The sequence below is a fragment of the Camponotus vicinus genome, unplaced genomic scaffold (assembly GCF_025532165.1).
Source record: "Camponotus vicinus isolate PSW18456_S1 unplaced genomic scaffold, iyCamVici1.0 SCAF_11, whole genome shotgun sequence".
Taxonomy (NCBI): Eukaryota; Metazoa; Arthropoda; class Insecta; order Hymenoptera; family Formicidae; genus Camponotus; species Camponotus vicinus.
The window spans coordinates 7,861,412-7,886,799 of NW_028141947.1; the positions used below are offsets into that span (position 1 = coordinate 7,861,412).

Here is a 25,388-nt window from a genome sequence, read left to right on the forward strand (position 1 = left end):
TAAGGTTGTAAGGCCGTAGTCGTAAGAAATTGACCAATCACAGTTGATTATTCTCCTGAACTTCAACTGGGATTGGTCAATTTTTTACGACTACGACCTTACAACCTTACGATACGACCAATGTAGACCTGGCTTTACAGTTTCGCAGGACTTCCTTAAAGCCGGGTCTACATTGGTTGTATCGTAAGGTTGTAAGGTCGTAGTCGTAAGAAATTGACCAATCACAGTTGATTATTCTCCTGAACTTCAACTGGGATTGGTCAATTTTTTACGACTACGACCTTACAACCTTACGATACGACCAATGTAGACCCGGCTTAAGAGATCCAAAAAATATCCTGAGCTGTTTGGCTTTATACCATATCCTGAATAAATCCCGCGTATATCCCGAGGATATTTAGGATATATTCAGGATTATCCTGAGGATATCTTGTGCTGTTTGGGTGGTATCACCGATCATCCTTAACATGACCTCAAGAACACATGTACTGTTTTAAAGTTAAAAAGATTGAAGTAAATATATACTTTTTAACTTTATAAATATTGCACACATTCCGCTTTACACATATTTGTATGCAGAGCATCGGTTCCCCATGATGCGTACTTTTCGAGACGCGTAGGTTACGAAGACCAATCGCAAATCTTCTTAGCATTTCCATTAGAGTGTACAACGGAAAATCTAATCTACAATTGGTTGTATTTGTTACGCATTCCGCATAATACGCCCCATGTGAAAGCCGACTTTCAAAATGACGTAACTTCAATTAAAAATTACTGGAATACGCAAGTTACGCTTACGTAAGTTACGCCGCATGTGACGGCACCTTGACAGTTTGTTTTCTAGGAATTCTAGCTAGAGGTATTTTATCGTAGCTCTATTATTGGATATTGGACGTCGTACATACATCGTAACATCGGAGTGTGAATCTCCCATTAAACCTGTGCGAATGGCCTGAAATTGCGCGCGCACTCTCCACTCGACGCATTCTCCGTCTATCTAGCATAATCACAAACCCCGTGACGATAAAGCGTTGTCCAGTGTCGACGCCCAGTTGCGCGTGAGTGTTTAACTTAAATTTTGTACATCCTGTTTAGATCGTTAGCAAGTGATTACGTCCGTCGTTGACATGGAATAGACTAGTAGATTTTTACTCGCATCGCACGATATTTCCATCGCACGATTCCACCGTACGGTGAAGTGTATTTGACATAATGCTCAAAATGGCGACTGAAAACAATGGGCCTTCAGTGCACTTGTACGCCGCTCTGCAACAAGCTCTCCGATCGTTTTTCCCGTCTGTCGCGCTAGATTTAATGTCAGCCGAACCCGAAACGCAAGGATTACGCAAATCTTACGTACATACATATACGTGTATGACACGCGTATACAATCGGAGTGAATTCTTGAGTCAATGAAACAGCGAGTTTTCCCGCACGTCGATCCTTGTATAGTAATCTAGTTTTACGACATTCGTTCGTAAAAGATGCTTGCACGAAATAATCTGTCTGCAATTGTCGTACATACATACATATGCAATTAAATTCATTGCGCAATTTGTTTTCACCGGCATCGATCATCTTGTTCCTATTGGAGAATGAGAGAAAAAGATGACTAATACTTACTAGAATTGAGTTTTTTTTTTATTTCTTCACCAGACAAAAAAAATGTTACAATAAAATTACATTATCTAATGTCAAATTTTATTTGCATCTTATAATTGTATCGAGCATTCACTCAGGATATCAAAGTAATACTCAATATCATGATAGAGTACATTTAACACATCTAACACTGTATATGTGAATGAATATCCTTAAAATAATATATTTGATCCATATCTATATGTGATATATATGCTGATTATAGCACGATTAATAAATAACTTGACACAGAAGCTGTAATTTATATATATATATATATATATATATATATATATATATATATATATATATATATATATACACACACACACACACACACACACACACACACACACACACATATTTATTTTATATATATATATATATATATACATACACATTTATTTTATATATATATATATATATATTTATTTATTTACTTTATATATATATATATATATATTTTATACATTGACATACATTATACCAAGTTATTACAATTAATAAATATAGTCACTAAATAATTGTTACATCCTTGATATAATATTTGAAATCTATTTGAATCTAAATAATATTTTTCCACAATTTTTATTTTTCACAGACAGAAGTCAAAATGCAGACAATAAAATGTGTCGTAGTGGGAGATGGAGCAGTTGGTAAAACTTGTTTATTAATCTCATATACCACGAATAAATTTCCATCAGAATATGTTCCAACAGTATTTGACAATTATGCAGTAACTGTCATGATTGGCGGTGAGCCATATACATTAGGATTATTTGATACAGCTGGTAAATATTATTATTAGTGTATATATGTTAGTCTAATTGTTTACAATAAACTATTTCAAATGATATAATAATATATTTAAATTATATATCTATTATATGAATAGTACGAAAGATAACAAAATTATATTAGCAATAATTTATTAATGTTTTGGAATATTTTACAGGTCAGGAGGACTATGATCGTCTGCGTCCATTAAGTTATCCACAAACTGATGTATTTCTTGTTTGCTTCTCAGTTGTATCTCCATCATCATTTGAAAATGTTAAAGAAAAGGTATAATATGATTCGAATTATGATTATTATAATACTATCCAATGGTTCATCTCTAATATTTTAATGTATTAATAGTGGGTACCCGAAATAACACATCACTGTCAAAAAACACCATTTTTGTTAGTTGGCACACAAATTGATTTACGGGACGATGCAGCAACAATTGAAAAGCTTGCAAAGAATAAGCAAAAAGCAATTTCGAATGAACAAGGGGAAAAGCTTGCTAAGGAATTAAAAGCTGTAAAATATGTAGAATGTAGCGCTCTTACACAGGTATGATAATTATTTACTCTGTATCAAACAATATAGTCAGAAAGATAACTCATAAAAAAAGTTTTAAAGATTATAATATTTATACATTGCTCTATGAATTCAATAGTTCTTCTTCTTCTTCTTCTTCTTCACTACAGAAGCTACTTTTTTAATATTTTAGAAAGGACTTAAAAATGTCTTTGACGAGGCAATATTAGCGGCTTTAGAGCCTCCAGAACCTGTTAGAAGAAGAAGATGTACCATTTTGTAGTAGGTTTGACTTTTTTTATAAAACTGTTAGTTCTACAATGACGAAGACTGTAAGTTTCCTTATATACATTGCATGCAAAAAGTTTAGTGACAATTGTTAAATTCTAAGGCATATAATAAGTATTTTTCAACATTGACGGCATATACGTGAATATAAAGCAATTTTTATCTACATTGGCATATATCATATGAATTTATTTTATGATTATTAAATTGTAATTGTAACATTATCATATTACCTTCATCTTAATGAATTTTCTAATAATATATTTCACATCATTCCGCGCATCTCTGTATTTGCATTATAGTGATCAAATGTATCGACTATCCTATGTTCTACTCAACACAAAAAAAATGTCTGAAAATTTAATAATGACATTCACATTATTCGTTTGTAAAGAAAATATAATTTCATTATATGTATATACATTTTTAATAGTTTATATCAACTCTTACTAGTTTATATATATCAACTATTTCATAAAGAAATGGAAATTTATGTTTTCTATCATTTATAATCTTTCATAGATTATGATGTGACATACACGTATATGTGAAAATGTAATACTATTGATTTCTGTATTATGTATTCTCTCTATGATGCATCTTGTATATTAAGTAAAAGTTTTTTATCTTTTTAGGCGAATAATATACCCGCCTTTTAATTCTTTAGCAATTCTTTTGTAGCAATCTGTACCTATAATGTATATATTTACTACAAACGTAAATAATTATTGATATATTTATATAATTCATCAAATTTTTGAATTTTGCGTTCTAACTCACAAAATAAGCGATTTAATGAAAAATATACTATAAAATGTGATGTAACTTACATGTATTATCATTTTTGAAACAGGGAGGGAAAAGAGATAAAAAAAATTGTTTCTTACTATTATGTGCAGGATCATGTAGTAGAAGTATCGTACGCGCGTGTGTCTAAACAAAAGTTCTGTTATAAGATCTGTAATCTTCTTAGTGGCCATATCGATATATTAGTAAAATAAATAATTGCGTTAATGTATTTGATTAATGTGTGTGATTAATGTATATTTTATATATTTTTATGTTGCAATCGAGTATTAGTCATTTGTAATTACACCTGATTTAATTATATATGAGATATAAAAATAATTTTATTTTACCAGCTCTTTTTTACAGTGATTATAGTATAAAGAACATTGATGTCAATTATCTAATTCATGTAATATGAATAGCAAAAATATGTTATTAACTAATATATTCTATAAAAATGTAAAATGTTCTAAACTCTTATTTTAGGTAAAATAGTTTTATTTTCTTTTTCTTAATTATTTTCTTAATTATTATCAAAAGTTAAGTCATTATATGTTATGATTTCTTTAAGTTAAATATTTTGTTAAGATAATCCATAGCAGATATAAATTTATTTTATCTCCATTAGTTATATATATATATATATATATATATATATATATATATATTTCAGGAAACACATAAATAGACTAACAATAAGATGATATAATTACAATTTTCAATTTGAATATGAAATATAATACTAAATATTAGAAATTTTCGATTCTTTATATATTTCTTATTAATAATTATATTACTGGTACAATATGCACATATATACAAATAATAACAATAATATATAACCAGATTCTTTGTGAAACTATTGAATATTAAAAGTTTGCACGAGCCGAAAGAACCTGGACATGGCATAAGAGCCTAAAAGTTTTGTTTTAAATATATAATACTTTTTTTTCTATATATATTTTCTATGTATAAATATATAATATTCATTTTGTGACTGTATATTATCTATTCGACTGTATATTATCTTTAACTCAATAGCCGGATTGAATAATCGTGAAAATTGTGAGTTCAGGTCCATACAAACCTCTTTTTATCGCATACATCTGATCGAAGAATTTTAACAATAAGTTAGATTTAGAAGCATATGCAAATAGGATTTCTATAGTTATTCTAACACGTTTAATATTAGTATTATTTTGTAGATATATTTTTTTCATTTTTATTAATTGTATCGCAATTTACCGGAAATTAGATATTTCACGAGTTTCTCTATAAATTACGAATAAAATTTTAACGGAATTAAAATTTTCTTAGCATCTTGCTAAAAAAAATTTCCTTTATAATAATCAAACTTTTTTTACTTGATGAGAGCAAAGAAATTTACTCTGAAAGAATACTAGAGGCTAAATAAGATTAATGAGATTACTTGTTTAATAATGATCATATCAAAATTATAAATCATATTATACATAAAATTAGTTAAAAATTATTAATTTGATAAGTACCTAAAAATTTTTATAAGATTATGCACGTGTGCGTGCGCGTGTGTATTTGTTTATATTATTATACAGGGTATGTCATTTTAAGTGATGCAGCTGAATATCGAGATATTCACCATGGCAGTTTCGGTGAAAATGTTTTAAACAAAAGTTGGTATTATGGTATGGTTTTAAGGGGGCCATAAAATGGTGTCATTGGTTTTACCTTGAAAAGTCGTTTGAAGATCACGTGAAGGTCACCTTCAATTTCTTAAATGGAACCCCCAATTTTTTATTACTTATTCTTGTAGCTTATCTCGAGAGCTTTCCAAAACACTATAATAAAGTATTTCTTCATTGAGTACTTTTCGACTTATGAGGCTTGAAATAATTTCTTAATTTTACATAAACCATAAAATATCTAGTAAAATATTCATTTTTCGATTATCTTACCTTAATACTTTTATGTACAAAATAATGAGAGGAATCAATTGGTGTAAAGAAAATACATAGTTATTTTTAAGAAAAAATATGTAATTGTTAATTGCAAATTACATATTTTTTCTTCGAAACAACTATGTTTTTTCTTTACACCAATTGATTCCTCTCATTATTTTTTACATAAAAGTATTAAGGTAAGATAATCGAAAAATGAATATTTTACTAGATATTTTATGGTTTAATATTGATATTTTATGGTAAAATTAAGAAATTATTTCAAGCCTCATAACTCGAAAAGTACTCAATGAAGAAATACTTTATTATAGTGTTTTGGAAAGCTCTCGAGATAAGCTACAAGAATAAGTAATAAAAAATAGGGGATTCCATTTAAGAAATTGAAGGTGACCTTCACGTGACTTTCAAACGACTTTTCAAGGTAAAACCAATGACACCATCTTATGGCTCCCTTAAAACCATACAACTTTTGTTTAAAACATTTTCACCGAAACCGCCATGGTTTCGAGATATTCAGCTGCATTACTTAAAATGGCACACCCTGTATATAAGCAGGAAGAATATTTATATATTTCTATCATAGTTGGTTTTTTTTGTATATTACACTGATATTTGATTACACTTTTGATTTTCGAGTGATAAAAATAAAAATTAAATAATACAATAATACAATCCTGTTTATACACATCTCTTATAGTATTGTAATTAGCGAATTAATTCGTAATTTTTCATTTTTCATTCATTTTTAGAATATATTATATAGAAATTAAATAGGAAATATTTCACAATCAATGTAAATGTAAAAGTACTCCTCTTTTCAAAAAAACAAAAACTCGATATAATGTCGTATCCAAAAATACTTGTAATATCCCATACAGCACCGAAAGATTGCAAAAACGTTGCATAGACCTAACATTGAAACATTGTAATATTGCATAGAAGTTGCGAAATGTTTCTGCAACATTACTGCAAGCTTGCAGCAACGTTGAAATGTCCGCCCTCAGAAATATTACAATGTAAGATTGTAGTAATGTTACGGTGCAACGTATTTGCAATATTAAAACGCGTTTTGCTATTGCAAATGCAGACCGTTTTAAATTTAATAAACAAACTTTGAAAATATAAAGAAATGTTTAAGAAAGATAGGAAAAAAAACATTTACCGCCTTTGAAAAAAAATATCTATTGGTGTTTTTTATCAAATGTGTCTTATTAAATATTTATCTCAATAATATACATACAATTATTTTACATACACTCGGTACCAGAATATTTTAATACGTGCAATAAATGAATTATTTCCCATTTACCGATTCAATGAAGAAAAATCTGTTTAATATTCTGAATCCCAACGAGGGATCTAGATTATTAAACAAATTATTTGTTTAATAATCTAGATCCCTTATTAGGATTCAGAATATTAAATAAATCAAGTCAGTTTATCAGAAATTTAACTGACACAAGACAAAAAATATAATTACTACATTAGTCCTTTGTAGGCCTTATATCCACTTTAGATGAAAATTCGAATACGAGTTAGTTAAGTTTGGTGTCGCCACATAGCGGCAAGTAAAGAAACACATGTTATACATTTTCGCTATGTTAAAATGTTGCTGCAACATTGCCAAAGTAATATTACAAAATAATGTCTCTGCAATATTTCTGCAGCATTACACTGCTATGTGCAATGTTGTAACATTGCAGCAATGTTGATGCAAGCTTCTGTGCTGTATGGGATGTAAGACGTTTGTAAAATAATAGAAATTGCTAGTATGTGTGTGAATTTTTTGATAAATTTCTTTTCGGCATCTCTCAATTTTGTACACACAATTGTACTCATACAGCACACAAAGATTGCATACACATTGCAGCAATCTTTCACCGCAATATTGCAACGTTGCAATTCACTGCAAAATGTTGCTGCATCATTGTTGTGGGATTGCAGCAACGTTAAAATGTCCGCTTTTAGGAATATTGCAATGTAAGATTGTAGCAATGTTACGGTGCAACGTATTTGTAATATTAAAACGCGTTTTGCTACAAATGCAGACACCGTTTTAAATTTAATAAATAAACTTTGAAAATATAAAAAAAGTTTAAAAAAGATAGGAAAAATGCCTTTAAAAAAACATCTATTAGTGTTTTTTATTAGATGTTTCTTAAATATTTATCTCAATAATATACATACAATTATTTTACATACATTCGACACCAGAATATTTTAATACGTGCAATAAATGAATTATTTCCTATTTACTCATTCAATTAAGAAAAATCTGTTTAATATTCTGAAACCGAATGAAGGATCCAGATTATTAAACAAATTATTTGTTTAATAATCTAGATCCCTCATTAGGATTCAGAACATTAAGTAAACCAGGTCAGTTTATTAGAAATTAAACTGACACAGGACAAGAAATATAATTATTACATTAATCCATTGTAGACCTTATATCCATCTTAGATGAATTCGAATACGAGTTAGTTAAATTGGGTGTCGCCGCGTAGCGGCTAGTAAAGAAACACATGTTATACATTTTCGCTATGTTAAAACGTTGCTGCAACATTGCCAGAGTAATATTACAAAATAATGTCTCTGCATTATTTCTGCAACATTACACTGCAGTGAGCAATATTGTAACATTGCAGCAATGTTGATGCAAGCTTCTGTACTGTATGGGTAATTATTATATTTGAAAACTCTTATATGTATATTTATCTTTTTCTTTTCATTTTCATATACAATGTATGTTCAAATATTTCATTATTCTATTACTACAATGAACTGTTGTAGCAATGCAGCCATAAAAATTCACTACAATTTTTATGATCCGATTTATCTGCATTGATCGTTGAAATATTTGTATAACATAAATCCGATTTTGAATATTATTATCAAATAAATAACGGCTTGATTTGAATTTGGATGGATATCTATGTAACTCCAGTGTGGTTGCACATATTAGTCTGAATTTTTTGTCTGTCGAATGATATAATCCAATTAAAGTGAGCGGAACGTAAACCGAGCGTTAATTGGAGCGTGCGTGCTGGTTCTTTTATGTAGAATTCACAAGCTGACACGGATATTCTGCAATTTATTCGGACAATTGTTACAAGTCGTTCTCCCCGTTTGTTCAGTGGAAACCGAGAAAATAATATATAATTTGTTGCAAGCGAGAGATACAGGTGATACAATTATTAATGTTAATAAAGATTAGATATTCAGTAATTTCAAGTATAGCTGTTTTAAAAGTATATGAAATGTAGAATTACTCATATGCCTTTATGGAATAATTACAAAAAATAAATCCTAAAAAATGAGTGTTATGTAACTATAGTATTCTATTATTAATGATTATAAAATCATAAACAGATAGAGAAAAGATTATTTATTCGATGAAATGTACTTGAAATAGAAGAATGTGTACATTCAAGTTGCAAGAATAAACGTTTCCAAGAACTCAGGCCTTCTCATGCAGCTTATAAATAATGACGCGATGTAATTATGCATATGATTAATAAATATAATTAAGACAAAAGGATATATCATACTAAAATGGAATCATTTTAAAATATTTTAAAAGTATTTTATTATAAACTTGATACATCATGCAAAAATGTAAAGTAATGCTTAACTATATTTAAACGAGAAATACAAGACACACGTGATAGCATATAAGTAATAAGAGAGAAATTAACGCCTGAAAAATCCCCAAAAATTTAAAATTAACTAATAATAAGCTCTTATTTCAAACAGTTCAATCTTGTAAAGGAAATTTTTTCATATATTCAGGAGTCATATATTGTCAGCTTTCGCTTATTTCAAACCGCGAGATCATTAACTTTTAAAAGTTAAGCAAGAAAAAGAGAGATATTTTGATATCAAGATAAAAATATTACTGAGGAATGCGTAAGTTTTACGATCAAGAAGGAATGTTTTTTGATGGAGCTCAGAAAATTGCTGCTCTATTTTGATGTATATGAAAGAAAAAGAGACGCGAAGGAAACAGCCGGGAAATTGGCGGAGATCTTGTAAAGCATCAGCCTTTCTCTCTTTTTTGATTTTTCGATCTATTTCGAAAATGGATATACCTGCGAATTTACGACAGATCAGCAACAAATCAGCCGACATCAGTGGAATGGTAAGTCGTTTTTTTTCTTCTTCTTTTTATTTACTCTGATTGTAAGTAGAGGATTCTAGATCTAACTTTCATTCTACCAATCAATCAATATGTTAAGTACTTCTCAAGTCTTAGTATAGTGAAGAAATTTCACAATATTTTGCAAGACTGATAATGACCATAAACTGATAATTGAATTAAAGGTCCAGTCTATTCTAGCAGTAAGTGAAAAATTGATGATCTCTAGGAATTATTTTTCATTAAAAAATTTAGAAACGTAACAAAAAGTAATATTCTTTTAAAATTAGATATTTTACTGAAATTTTTTCATCTCTGAAGATCAGAAAAAAATATATTAAATAGTATTTTTAAGTTTTCGAATTAGGTTCAGTATCTGAAAAATATATTACTATTGATATTGAAAGAAGGCTAAATATTCAAGATTTAAAAATACTGACATACTGTTTAAACATCAATAAGAACATATATAAAACATTAGAAGAATCAATTTCTAATATTCTTCCAAAAAAATTTCTAAAAATCATCAATTGTCTAATAAAGTTAATTGGATCCTTAACAAAAATCTGGCAGTGTTCTACAAGTTGCTATAAGTTTAAGAATGTTGCACATTGTTGTCTGATCGCTGTGCAAAAAATGGGTCCAATGGAAAGTCGCTGTCGCCTACAATCAGCGGTGACAGTGTCGACGATAGTGGTGGAGACGGTGATGGTAGCGTCGGCGGCGGCGGCGGCGGCGGCGGTGGCAGTGGCGGCGGCGGCGGCGCCGACGGACGGTAGTCTCGGTCGGCGCGTCACGGACGACGCGCACGGCGCACGTTAACAGACGTCGCTCTCAGAAAGAGCGCTAGTCGTACGACCGGAGCGAACGAGGCTGCTCCGTTTCATTGATCTTTTCTCCCGCGGAGTTGGTCTCATCGCGAACCATCTCGTTTCGCGACAGGGACGATATTCTCGCGAAAAGAGGATATATCATCTCATATATCATCTCAACGACGATGACAACGACGATAACGACAAGATCCGCGCGGACGCGACTGCACGCGATCATTCCATCGATGAACCCACGTTACTCCCAATTGTAATTCCTCGCGGAGGGAGGGAAGATCTCGGAGCGCTCGCTGCTGAGTTGTAATTGCTAGTAGCCTAACGACGATCGCAAAGGACCACCTATCTATACCGCGGAGTCGTGTCGGTCTCCTCTCGACATTCGTCAAGCGAAATCGATAAACGGGGACGTCGCGAAAGAGAAAGAGAGAGAGAGGGAGAGAGAGAAAGAGGGACGGGCGCTTACGCGCGCACGTTACGATTCGTGAAAGGTACGAAACGAGGCCTCGCGAGAGAAAGAGAAAGATAATTGCGAGAGTGTGACAGCGAGCGTGGCGGATTCGAGACGGTGTAAAAATTCGCACGACGACGTTTCTCTTCACACGTCGAGGAAAGCAACAACGCGCGTCAGCACCACGACGCTAATTCGTTCATTCGCGTGTTTGTATCTTCCTGTCAAAAATTGCGACGGGATCCCGCGGGTTTCGTCCTTCGTCTCGGACGACGCGCGACGTCTCAATGGAATGTCGCGGTCGCACGACGACGTATCATAGTAACCTTGAGACGACACTGTCAAGGTAACTAGCTTCCGCTGAGAACGATCGTCCTCATCCTCGTATCAATTCGTCGTTGAATACCGAAACGGCGCGATTATCCGCGAAATGAAGAGGAACTCGAGCGTACCTCGATCGATAGGCGCACGGCCTTCGCCGGACTGACTTCCTCGCGCACGCAACACGAGCGAGCATCGTTCGCCATCGGGGGAACACGTGCATCGACGACGACGACGACGACGTTGGCAGGTTGGATCGGTCACTCGATCGTCGCCAGGCAACCGGGGAGAAGGTCGAAGCATGTGATTACCACGGTGGTTTCATCGATCACACGCCGATCACCTTGAGGGAGAGGGATGTTGCGACCGTTCGACGGCAGGATCACTTAACGACGGCCGAACGTCGATAGTCGACGCGACGACGAGGTTGCCAGACAATGAACGATAAGGGCGGCGTATAGAGACAGGTGGATATCGCTAACCGCGCAAGAAAGTATACGCGCTCTGCCGCCGTGGGAACAGCAAGCGTGAGGGACAGGTAGGAAGCCGTGGCACACAGGTGGCGGTGGCAAGGACGGATAGCGAGGAGAGAAAGAAAGAAAGAGAGAGAGACAGTCCGTGAAAGAGAGGAGAGAAGAATAGCCGTGTACTATATTGTCCTGGAGAGGAAGGGCCGAGCCCCTGTAAGGACTGTGAAAAAAAAGTATACCATGAAGATAGAAAGAGAGAAAGAGAATAACATGTCCAGTGTAGCAAATGATACGTAAAGAGAGAAAAAAAGGAAAGAGTGAGAAGGAGACGAATTTAAAAGGAGAAAAAAGAACGGACGCGCACGAAACCGCGAATAATGAAAGAACACGGAAACAAACATCCGGCGGAACCGGCAACGAAGACGCTCAAGTCGTTACTGAAGAAACCGGGCCAGACGAAAGCCAAGTCGCAGAAGCATCGAGTCGTGATCAACGAGAAGCTGAATGAGTTCTTCGCGGCGGATTACATCATATTAATCAAGGAGGAGTGTTGCGCCGATTACGAGGAGGACTGCGACTGTTGCTATCAGGAGCACGAGTTCATGCGGCTAGGCAATTGCAAGGAGTGCCGGGCGGAATTGAACCTGCACTTCGGCCTCGGCAACGGCAGATACGGCGAGATGGCGAGAGGGGTAGATCAGACGTTGTGCGAGAACGCCGCGCGTGGCGGGTCCCGCGGAAAGAATCAGCAGGGTCGTGAGGACTCGCAGGAGGACGACGATGAGGAGGATGAGGAGGCGGATGACGGCGAGGAGGAAGAGGACGATGAAGAGGAGCGGGAGGACGAGGAAGAGGACGAGGTCGAGAAGGTTGATGGGAAGACGGAGAGGATGACAACGACGTCGACGGCGACGACCTCGGTGGAAGGGAAGAACGCGAGCGAACGAAAGAATGCGGACGCGGAGGATGGGATGAAGGGACGCCGATCGAAGGAGACCGTGGATTCTCAGGAGGAGAGCGGAACCGTAGTTCCGCCACCACCGCCGCCACCGCGGCACGAGCAACAGGAAACGTTAAGCCCACCAGAGGGTTACAAGGACGTGTGCTCCAACAGCGAGATCGCGAACGAGACGGAGCAGCATGGCCGTACGTGCACGGAGTGCAATTATTATCAGCAACAAGCAACGGGTGAGTCGAGTTCTTTCTCAGCCTTGCTAATAAACTTAAACTCATTTATTTTCTTGATTAATACTTGATAAAACATGGAAAAGGCATCTTCCCCTCTCCTTCCCATATATTATTTTTTTTCTATTCTATTCTGTTATCTTTAAAAAACGAAATATATTTATTCTTACACTATTTTTGTCCTTTTTATATTGTAAAATTCAAGAATAAATATATTTCATTTTTAAAGATAACAGAATAGAATAGAAAAAAAATTATATATATGTATATAATAAATAAATAAATATTATTTAAAAAAATATTTCTATTTTTTTATATTAAAGAAAAGAAAGATTTTATATATTTTATATATGTATCTAAATTAATTCTACTTTGTATGTATATCTTAATATAAAGAAGAACTATATATAAAGAATAATTTTAATTGGATAATTGCAGAAACTGACAAAATTATAGGCAACTATGAAATGGGAATATAGATTCTTTAATAATTCTTTGTAGATTTTTCTCTCGTAGAGTCTAATTTGTTTGGTAGATCTTATCGATCAGATTCTCATTTAGATAGATTATAGAGATTATGAAGTATGGCGGAGAAAGAGGGAATGGTTGGAGATTGGAAGTGTTATCTCCAATAATTAAATAGAAATATACTAAATCACCATCATTACATATTATATATCATATCATATATTATAAGTTAAGTCATTATAATCAATAATTAATTTTTCGTAAGTAACAATATGTTATTTGTTTTGTCAATTTTGTACATTTTATTTTTTTATATTAAAGAAGTAATATATGTACAATATTTAAAATAATAATATATAAAAATAATAATAATTTATATAGAACAGCTATATCACATATATACAACAGTTATCGAACTTGTTATTAGTTAAAAGCACGTATAAATATTTTTTGTCACTAAAGAAAAAAACAATTTCATAATGTTTTGTAACTGGTCACATAGTACAAAGCTTGATATAATGTAATAAACCATAGTGCGCATTTGAAACTTTCATATCCAGAAAACTTCTGATGCATATTTTACATCGTTAGTTAGAGAAGGAAAAAAACTCTATGTTATTATCTAACAACTCTACAGTTATTATCTAACAACCGTGTAAAATATTCGCCAGAAATATTCGTAACATTAATTTTCTCTGATATTGAATTATAACGAATTTAACAATAAGATGCATTTTGTTTCAATTGACCTTTATATCACAGGTATCGTTATATTTTACGTAAAAATTATATACATCTGCTCATTAAAAATTCATACAATAATTTCAGGCAACATTATTCCAAGTTCCTATTAAACTGGATTTTCTGCGCAAGAATTGTTTTAATACTTTATCGCCTCAGTTTTCGGTTCATCGATTATTGAAAATTATCTTGGTCATAAAATCATAATGATTATTATATTAGAAATAAAAAATTTAATATTATTTATTAAAAATACTCGTACTATTAATTTACACAATATATATGCTTGTTTATAATTTTATCACTATTGATATTTACTGATAATATATGATATGGTTAAAAATATATTTTTTTTTATCGTCCAATTATAATATGTTTTAAAAAGCATGTTATTTGATGGTATAGAATTCAAACTAAATTTAACGTTCGATACATTACAGATGTTTATTTTTTCTTTTAATGTCAGTTTAACCCCCAAAAATATAACAATTGTCGTATCCATCTCTGTTTTTAATAAAATTGGAAAAAAGCATAAAGGCACGTGAAATAATTTGTAAAAAAAAAATAATTTCAAAGTCATAACGTATCGTTGCATCTATAACGTATCGTTGCTTATTATATTTCAATATATGCATATTTAATATAATGTACTAATATAATTCATATATAATATATGATATGTTTTACACTGCATTATTGTACATAATGAAAGTTATGATGCCACATATCAAGAGTTAAATCTATCAGCTTTAATGGAAAGGTGCAAATTAGGAGAATTGCATCGTTGTTCAACTCTTTTCTCACACATAACTGAGAAACAGTCCCACGATATCCCTCCGCACAGGATGTGTATATAATAATGGTATTGTTTTTCATGAATCTAGCCACGCTCGGTAAGCCATTTAAGAACATAGTAGAATTTTTTATGCGCATTCTTTCAAATATCAAGAGAGCTCTTCAAAAGGAAAAATATCTGTACTTATGAATATTCATCATTATATTTGAATTTGATAATTATAATAATAATAATTTATAATAATAATAATTATAATAATAATTATAATAATAATATAATAATAATTACTCGACATTCATATTTTTTAAAAATAAATAGGGAAAAAATAATAAGGCCATATATATTAATTGAAAAAACGACATCTCTAAACTTTATCAATCTGAAAACTTTAAGGAAAAATAATTCAAAACTATGTAGTATATTCTGCATAAAATGAAATGCGTAATTCATATATTTATTGATTAAAAGCCTTGATTAGATTTATGAACGCAATCACAAAATGCCAATGCATGTAGATGTAGAGTATAGGCTTATTCGCGTATCAACGTTCACCGGAAGCGCGGCGTAGCGTAACTCCGGTACTTCCCTGATACTCGGTAAGAGCATTTATATTTCTAACCAAACGACTCGCGCTTTATGCTAGAGAAACAAAATTTTCCATTAGACGTTACAGTATTTGAGTTCTACAAATTTTTCGATTATCGTACAAGAGAAAGCAAAAAAATTCAGCAAAAATATAAAATATGATCATCAGTATCATGGCCATCACACACAGATGTGATATATGGACAAATTATTTCAATATGAATATTAAATTCGTAAAATCATGTAAAATATCTCATATAAAAATTCGCACAAAAGAGTCTTTATTTTCATATTTTAAATTTGCAACAGGTTGCGGTTTATATATGAATGTGTGTAAGCAAAAATAAAAGACAGTTATTTGATGTTTTCATGAGTAACTTCCACTCTTTGCATGTCGTACCTCACTTTAAAGTGACAAAAATCACAAAATGATGTAATAAAATTCTAGAGAACAAATTACATAACACGCAAAATGCATAACACGTTTTGTTACAATATAAAGTTATGAACAAAGTACCTTGTATCTATGTTTGCAAATATTACTCTTATAAATTTAAATGATTCGTGTTTGAAATTCATGAAGCAAAATGTAAAATTTTTTTTATTTATATAATTTTAATGCACGAAATTGCGATATGATTGAATAAAAATAAATTATCTAATTATCTATTCTAATAATTTTAACGAATCAGTTTGATTTTCTTGCATTGCTGTAAAGAATGTGATATATCGTGAAGACAATACGACAATAGATGATAATATATGTCAGCATATTATTAGTGCAAGTATGTACTCGACTAGAAATTGCACAAGTTATGCAAGCTGTCAATGGCTCACAGTGCGACTTTGAAAGTACATTAATATCGATGGCCATCATGTTTGAAACAATCGTAAGCAAAACCATCGAAATATTCTCAGTCTTCGAGTTTGAACATTCAAGAATTTCTTTTAAAATACTACAATCCTATTATTAAATTTTGGGAGATTTTTTTTTCTCGTATTAAGGTTTGCATTTATTACTCTTATACTCTTTTGGTCGCCATACCCTAAGAATACACACACAGAATACAACACGTTATATGTATATATATTATAGGTACATCAAATTTAAATATAAAATAAAAATTAAAGTTTCCCTGTAGCCATATTTAATCATGAAAAGTACCGTTGGAACTGTGTTTAATTTTTTAACGAGAGCTGAGCAATCGAGAAAAAAGAATAAAAAGAATTTTAGAAAAATTTTAGAATTTTAGAATTATAGAATCGTTTTTTTTTTTAGATATTATTATATCTAATATTTTAGATATTTTTTACTATTTATTATTTTACTCTCTGATAAACTTATAATGTTTACAATTAATACGATCAATATTACATTATGCAATGCGTTAGACTGAATATGTCAAATTTTTCTTGACTTATAGATCATTTGAATTATTTCGGAACACGATAAAATTACTTCAAATTTATAGTAATGAATTTTAATTTAGATCTTAAATATAAAAATACATTTTTCGTAAAACAAAAGAGATTTTTTACAAATTCTTCAACTCTTAACAGAAAATATACAATTTTTTACACACTCTATATATTTCTTTCGCGTATCTACTAAGACATCGTGATACAACATGTCTGATAACAACAGATAAAGTTTCTAACTTTACTGCTTTAAGATCTTAACAAGATATTGCAGAAATGGCATTTGTAGCAGACGCTACGACTTCATTGTCCATGATCATAAAATGGTAGATTTAACGGATAGTGTAAGGAATTCTGCGAAGATCACGTATTACCCAAAGATTATCAGTGAGTTAGATAACGTACATTTGACATATCAATTCATTATTTTATAGAAATTAATAAATATATTTTTAAATATATATTTTATAGAGATTAATAAATAATCTTATAATGTCCATATAAGATATCCATTTAAAAACTTATTCTACTAATAATAATTATACAGGGTATCCCGGGTTTTTCCGGACAAACTTTGGGAGCTTCTTCTATAAGTTGAAATAAGAAAAAAATGTTATATGAAGTTTGTTTGAAAGCGCTTTATTACGAAGTTATTACAAATAACATGTTATCGTCCCAAACAACACTCTTGGTGTTTACTCAAGATTACCTATTTCATAAATTTTCAATGGATTTTCAATAAGAATTTTATTTAGAATAAGCTCCCAAAGTTTGTCCGGAAAAACTAGAGACACCCTGTATATTTATTATAATTATCTATTACACATATTAATATAATATAATTATGTATTACAGCTATTAATATATAATATTAATTATATATTAATAACTGTAATACATAATTACATACATATACAATACACATACTCTGTAATATAAATAAAGATATAAACAAATATTCATTGAAAATATTGTTTCCCAAATTTACTAAAAATCGTGAAAATTTTGAACTAGAAAATACGAATGCAATCTTTCTTTTTATGTTTTAGAGTGCGAATCGCAAACGAAAGATCATGGGAATAAGCCAGATACACAGGATAACAAGGATATGGTGCATGACGATTGTCAAGAAAATTTACAAGAAAGATTGGATAAACAGCATCGGACATCTCTTCCTGGTATATTTTTTTCTTACTTTATAAAGTGACTTGAAATTTGAATCTTTACTGCAGAAACACTTGTTTGTACAAACTATTTTTTAATGAAAATTGACTTATTCTTCACTTTTACTTCTCGGTAATATTAGAGATCATTAGACAATATTTTAAAACTTAGACTTTTTTATATATTCTAATTATATATTATACATTCACGCAATTAATAATAATTTATAATAATTTATTTCTGCATATTGCAAAAATTTTCTACATTACATACAGTGTTGCACTTAAATAACTTGAAATAATCTAGATATAAAATAGCTAAAACATATGTACGTGTATTTCAGATTAGATAAAGATGATTCCGGTTTTGAAATTATCCGGTTTCTATATCTAGATAAAAGATGAATTAGTTAAATTTGTGTCTAGATATTTTTAAGATAATATTTAAAATAATTTAAAAGAGAAGAATATTTTACAAGATATGTCATAGTTTGTATATAAAATTATGTCATATTAAAGTATAAAATATTTTAAAATTAAAATTAAAACTTTGATTCAAATAACAATAATTAAAGAATTAAAAATTGGCAAAGCGCGACAAGAAAGAAAATATCTTCTTTTTTCTTTTAAATATTATATATTTTAAAATAATCGCTTTCGGTACAATACATGCATTAAACATGAACGTTTCAAATCATTTTTCGATTCACGTTAATATTCTTCTCTTTTAACTTGTGCTACACTGATTACGCAAATGTTACAATATCTAGCCTGTAATGATATGTATATGATTGAGAATATTGATAAAAACGATATTGACAAAAATTGTATTTAGTGCGCACTGATTTTATCTTAGATGTTTCATGATTTTATCTTATTATTAGATATTTCATAAAAGATACTTACTTTTCTTATTTAAGATACAGATAAAGATATATACTTTAATTATAAAGATAAAAGAAAAAATAAATAATAAACGTATCTAGATGAAAATCTAGATAATTTTATCCAGATAATGGAAAACACTGATTACATATAATAAGAATAATGTTGAATTACAGTTACAATTTGTTATTTTGATAATTATTGATTATGATAATTAATGATCAATTATAAATAAATGTCGAATACGATTATTTATCTATTTTATGAAGGCAATAAACTTGAGCAAATAAAAGCCATGTATTACGGCGTACATGTATATATTTATCTGTCTCCAACGTGTAATTTTCGAAATAAAAATCTTGTAACGTTTATTCGCATATTTGATGAAAATATTTCAAGTTTTAACTTGCGACGCCCTTCTTTATTTTTCTTGCTTGATCTAAACGATACGGTAATTCTGTTCGTAGATTTGCATCATCGTTATCTCGTGGAAACAATAACGATGACAACTGTGACGGAGCGGCGTATCGTGCGGGAAATTAGTGAAGAGGAGCGAAAGGATTGCTATGGAAGATCCGACACGGATAAAGAAAAGAACGACGTCCCGAAGGATAACGGTTTTAATCCGGCGCTTTGTCCTGGAACGGGCGTTCACGAGAACGCGGAGCAGTTGATCGCGCCGCGATGTAATGACTCGGATGTCACAGAGAATCGTGAAATCGAACACGCGAACGCTAAAAATCCTACGGGTAACGACAAAAGGGAGACGATAGTAGAAGCGGAACGCATCAACGATCAAACGACGATGGCGATGGGCGAGCAGTCACGTGAGCCAGACGCGAAAGAGTTGTCCCTCGTGTTCAAGTTGGGTAACGTGTCCCTTGCCAGTAACAGCCTGAAGCCGAATTCCGCGGTGAGACAACTTTTTCCTAACCCAAAGTTCATCTCACCACCGCCGGTGCTTGCCAACAAAGCGACTTGCCCGGAACATTCTCAGGACGCGGAGGCGCAGAAGTTTCTGATCACCGCCGAAAGTCTACGGTTATTCGATGCTGTGAAGTCAACAATTCCCAGCGACTCGTACGAGTCGCCGGAATGCGAATCCAACTCGATCAAGAGATCCATCGAGCGGAACACGTTGCGTCGGAGTCTGATCGGCAAGTACAACACGATATCACGCAAGAAGAATCTACGACCCAAGAATTTGTCGTTGGAGGAGCGAATCAGGCAGCTCACGTGCGTCGATCAAGACGATGAAAACGTGACGGACACAACGGACAGCTCCGATAATACCAACTCAGGTACGGGCGACGCCAAGTACCAGGGCGGAGATCTCTTGATACGGACATCACCGTTGGGCGAGGAACGGCCTATGTGCGAATCGCTGCCGGCGAGCGTGGCCTCGACGGAAACCACTGCCTCTTTAACAATGGTGCCGACAAGATCGAGCTCCTTGACGACGATGACGACAACGACAGCAATGACGACGACTGCGGTGAACACGATAACATCTGTGAATACTCACGGACACAATTCGATGCTCGGGATGCCGATGCTAGTGACGGACAACCCGCCGAATCCTCAATCGTCTACTTATCGGAAGATCACGGATCTGTTTGCGCACAAGAAGAATATCCAACCGAATTTGCCCGATCTCGGGATCGGTGGCAGAAGTCTCCTCGCCAAGGAATGTCAGTCCAAGAATCCATTGACGAAGATGAACTCGGATGTGCGAAAACAGTTGTTGGCAAGTCTGGCGCCGCTTTCTTGCGTCGCCGTCAACAATTCCGATAATCAGGATGATTATTATAGAAACGAATCCAGAATACTGGCAAATCGCGAAACGATAAACTATAACTCGGACTCGTCGTATAGCTTAGAAGATATAGAGGCGGTTTTGAACGGTGAGGACAAAAAGTACGCCGGTCAACCAGATGTGACAAGGTGCACACCGATAGGAAGCAGACCCGATATTGGTGACAACGCCACTGACGAGCTGCTCGCGTTTGTTGAACAAGACAAGTCGAGGATGGAACGTATAAAACGCCGCTATAACGAGACGGAAGACCGTTACGCGTTTATTAACGGCTATCATTCCGAGGACAAAGCCGTGAATACGTCATCCAACGAAAATTATGATGCCAAAAGCGTAAAGAACCATGACGCTCAAGCGGACAACGAGCAAGAGGACGACGATGACGATGAACTCAACGATTACGGTTTTAATCGACGACCGTCGGTGACGGGCATCAAACAGCAATATGATACTACCAACGACATTGCTCATCGGCCGCGATCTTGCGTTGGTGCCACTAACTTTAGTGACACGAGACCTACTTCAACGTATTTGCCGATGTATTGCGACGTGAATGGCGACAAGATTGACACCAAATCGCTGTTGGCCGCCGATGAAACGATTTCCATGTCCGCTGACACGTATACCACGATGGGAAGCTTCGAGCGAGACACGAACACGATCAATCGTATAAACACGATGCAGAGACAGATCGATGACATATATCAGACTATCGCCGAGAGCACGGCGGTCACGGCCAACATTCAGGGGGTCTCCGAGCATGCGACCTATCTGGAGAACGCAGTACCACGACAATTCGTCATCAGAACGCCGTCCGGTGACGGTACCGCGCATCTGTACGGCGAGCACAGGAATGGTCATCATTACTTCCAGGAGCAGCAGCAGCTTTCCAACACACGCATGTTGCGTATCGCAGGCGGCGGTGACGATGTCGCGGGCACGATATACACCAACACTCTATCAAAGATGCAACGTCGCAACCCTCCAGTAACGATTGCAAACTATCATTGCAACGTACTGCCCGGCGGTACCGTGCCCAACACCACCAAGTGTTATCGCACTATGTACTTCGTACCATACAACGGCATGTCGGATCCCACGTATCAGAATCTACAGCGTATCCTACCGCCGCATTCCTCGCCAAATTATGCCAGCCACATTGAACGGTACCCGTATCCCCGTCTGAATAAGACGAGTCAGCAACAACAAGCGTTGTATTACAACGCAAATCGTTCCGCCACGTCGCATTCCAATTTGAATACATCACCGCCTGTACCACCCCCTCCTCCACTACCACCGCCACTTGCATCCGTCTCGAGTCCAAACTCTTTGCAGGGCGGCCAACAAGCTTTGCACCTACATATTCACCCACATCAGACCGAGGAAGCCTTTCGATCGCCCAACATGGCGTTCTCCCCCGTGCCGCATTCGGCGGTGCATCATCCAATGCAATTTCATCATCATCAGCATCAACATCAGCATCACCATGGTGAAATGGCGTCATATCGGGTAATGACGCAACAGTCGCCACCTTCGTATACGGTAATCGCGCCTTCGAGATGCATGCCAGCGAGTAATCAGGATGGCTATCCATTATATCCGGCGCATCTGGCACGCGGTAACGTTGTCGCCGGCGTTGCGGCGGATGTACAAACGCAGACGATCACCGTCTCAGCTGCATCATCGTTCTCGTCTTCCTCATCCTCTTCGTCATCGTCGTCATCCTCCTCCTCGTCCTCGTCGTCCTCGGCGTCCGCATTATCGTCGTCTTCATCTACCGCCTCGGCCACCCTCGCTTCTCTCAAATGCACCGGGATCACTAACAAGAGCTGCGAACAATCGATCCTAGGAACGTCTTACAACGGCACGCAACCAGCTACGGGCAATATCACTCCGCCCATGTGTTCGACGTCAACGACGACAACGGTCGTATCCTCGATGACGCCGATGCAACTGTCACGGGCTGTTAACACATGCGCGGTGACAGAACGCGGGGTTCCCGAGGGCGCCGCCAGCTTGTCCACCCGGGATTTTCAACAATCGTCCAGCTCGGCAAATCCGACATCGCACGTCCTGCTGATGTCCAATTCTTACGTCGATCCCAATTCGGGTCTTATGTCTACTCCCAACAGTAATACGAACACAGTGTACTATGCCATGAACGTCTGAAGACAACCGACGATGGAATTACTAGAAATTGTAAATATGCGTCCGATGAAGGACACTTGAAGAACTTCGTGGAGATTTAGAGCGTCGTTACAATATGCGTCGCCTGAGAAATATTATACATGAATCTTTTAAAAATCAAACTGATCAACTTTATTTTTTATAAATTTCTTAATTTTAGTACTGAAGCATGAGTGTGCTAGAGTTAAAATTCTGGTATTAAAATTAAGGAATGTACAAAAAAAAAGTAGAATTGATCAGTTTTTTCTTTTGAGAGGCTCGTATCGCATTGCTACGTCTCGAGTGATTTTGACGAGTGGCTTACATGTAACAGAGATACGCGATAATCTAGAGAGAGAGAGAGACTCGTTTTTCCCACCTCCTTCTGCAATCGGTTGTACGCATTGTAGCGGAAGTTACTCATCTTGACGGCGACGTTCATCAAGGGTAAAATTTTTTTTCTTATTTCTTTTCGATTTGGTTTTCGATTTCTATTTCGCTTTCTTTATTTTTTCTCTTTCTATTTTATCTTTTATCCACTTTTAACTTTTATCCTTTGCATTTTTTTCACGATTAAAAACAACGCGAAAAGAGCTTCATTTAGAGAGCCTAATTTCCTTTTATGAAGTACAAGAATTATATTTTCTTAAAGAGGTGCAACTGTGTGTGTGAGATGAGACCTATGTAGGATCTGCGTAGGATTATTAGAATGAACACTGAATGAAATCATAAACGCTCTTTAGGCACGAAAATATATTCGTTGCAAACTTTTCACTAATATATATGTATATATATAACGTAGTAAAAAAATATTATTGGAGAAAATGTATATGTATATGTGTTGCGCTATATTGCACTTGCATTAATGCTCTGCAATATTGTTTCTGTTACGTTATTTGACATATATCGATTGTCATGATATTGATATCGTAGCAATATAATACAATATGTTAGTTCAAATTATATATTATTTTACACGCTCGTTATCGTCGCGATGTTGTAATATTGTACAAACTTTTTACAGGACTGTAGAGATATTTTCACGTAAAGATCAGTGATTTTAGGATTGATTCCCCTTATCTAGAATTGTAGATATCGCGACAGAGATCGATAGTAGATCATTGTTAGATACTATCGTCATTTATGATCTGACGAAATTGTTAATTTTTTGTTTTGAATTACGATGATAATTTATAAAACGCGAGCGAAACGTTAACATTAAATTGGAAAACTCGACAGAGAGAAGACTCGTTGCGGAAAAATACATCGTAAGAATTTTTCTAAAGAAAACGCGGCAGCGTCTATATGTCACACTCCAGAATATATTTCCAGAAAAAGAGAGAGAAAAAAATTCCGCTTTATTCTGTGTTTTGTGTAGTAAAACCTCATCTCTTAGAAGATGCTATTCACTTGAATTTCTCTTGTACGCTTCATGCCAAATTAAAACGTATCAATGCCTCTAGTCAGTATAAAATTAGTCTACGATGTAAGAGATACACACGAAAAGAATACATGTCGAATAGAAAAGATAAAAAAAAATATAAGATATAATTCACTTTTATTAGTTAATTTCTTCACTTTGCGTCGTCGACGGGGTTCGCCCGAGATTCTTTCTCGCATATAACGGAATATCCCAACAAACACGGCGCGTCAACCGAAACCAAAATTACGTAGCGTATCTATATTTACAGTTAGTAGAAGCGACAAATATGTTTAACAATTCTTTGATATTTCTTAATGACAGCAAATATTATAAATAGACGTACATATACACAGGGAGTAAGTACAAAATACTCTGCGATGTTTAGAAGACAGAATATTTGTTACGGTTATTTGTGCTCATTCTTCAGCAACACTCGTCAGCGTCTCTCAAGAACTCGTTGAAAGTACAACCGTCTCGCGCGTTCGTATAAATCATCCTATCGTATCGAAGTTCGACATTTATGTAGTTCGAATAGACAATATATAAGGACACGCGAATCTATTTTTTAGCGTAA

At 34.1% G+C, this 25,388-nt stretch overlaps 2 protein-coding genes across 8 annotated transcripts; both read left to right on the forward strand.

Moving 5' to 3' along the window:
• The first annotated feature begins 903 nt into the window (after window positions 1–903).
• Window positions 904–4,307, forward strand: LOC145961449 (cdc42 homolog). 7 transcript variants are annotated; one of them, XM_083081629.1, is made up of 5 exons: window positions 904–1,058; window positions 2,243–2,432; window positions 2,597–2,706; window positions 2,782–2,979; window positions 3,140–4,307. In XM_083081629.1, the coding sequence occupies exons 2-5, from the start codon at window positions 2,255–2,257 to the stop codon at window positions 3,227–3,229; spliced, it is 576 nt and encodes a 191-aa protein (XP_082937755.1). In that variant the 5' UTR covers window positions 904–1,058; window positions 2,243–2,254; the 3' UTR covers window positions 3,230–4,307. The 7 variants fall into 7 exon arrangements, with proteins under 7 accessions (XP_082937755.1, XP_082937758.1, XP_082937753.1 ...); XM_083081632.1 differs by having other exon boundaries at window positions 1,047–1,188; XM_083081627.1 differs by lacking the exon at window positions 904–1,058 and adding an exon at window positions 1,065–1,451.
• A 6,562-nt stretch (window positions 4,308–10,869) lies between these two features.
• On the forward strand, window positions 10,870–25,388 carry LOC145961342 (uncharacterized). The gene is made up of 3 exons (XM_083081436.1): window positions 10,870–13,355; window positions 18,411–18,539; window positions 19,877–25,388. Exons 1-3 carry the CDS (start codon window positions 12,545–12,547, stop codon window positions 23,392–23,394), a joined length of 4,458 nt encoding a protein of 1,485 aa, XP_082937562.1. The 5' UTR covers window positions 10,870–12,544; the 3' UTR covers window positions 23,395–25,388.

Bases quoted from the DNA above. Each gene is read 5' to 3' on its own strand.
- LOC145961449 (XM_083081626.1), top strand. From the start codon at position 1,213: ATGCTCAAAATGGCGACTGAAAACAATGGGCCTTCAGTGCACTTGTAC. The intron at 1,357-2,242 runs GTACATACATAT...TATTTTTCACAG, and splicing joins AAGGATTACGCAAATCTTAC to ACAGAAGTCAAAATGCAGAC. The intron at 2,707-2,781 runs GTATAATATGAT...ATGTATTAATAG, and splicing joins TTGAAAATGTTAAAGAAAAG to TGGGTACCCGAAATAACACA.
- LOC145961342 (XM_083081436.1), top strand. From the start codon at position 12,545: ATGAAAGAACACGGAAACAAACATCCGGCGGAACCGGCAACGAAGACG. The intron at 13,356-18,410 runs GTGAGTCGAGTT...TTTATGTTTTAG, and splicing joins TTATCAGCAACAAGCAACGG to AGTGCGAATCGCAAACGAAA. The intron at 18,540-19,876 runs GTATATTTTTTT...TTCTGTTCGTAG, and splicing joins GCATCGGACATCTCTTCCTG to ATTTGCATCATCGTTATCTC.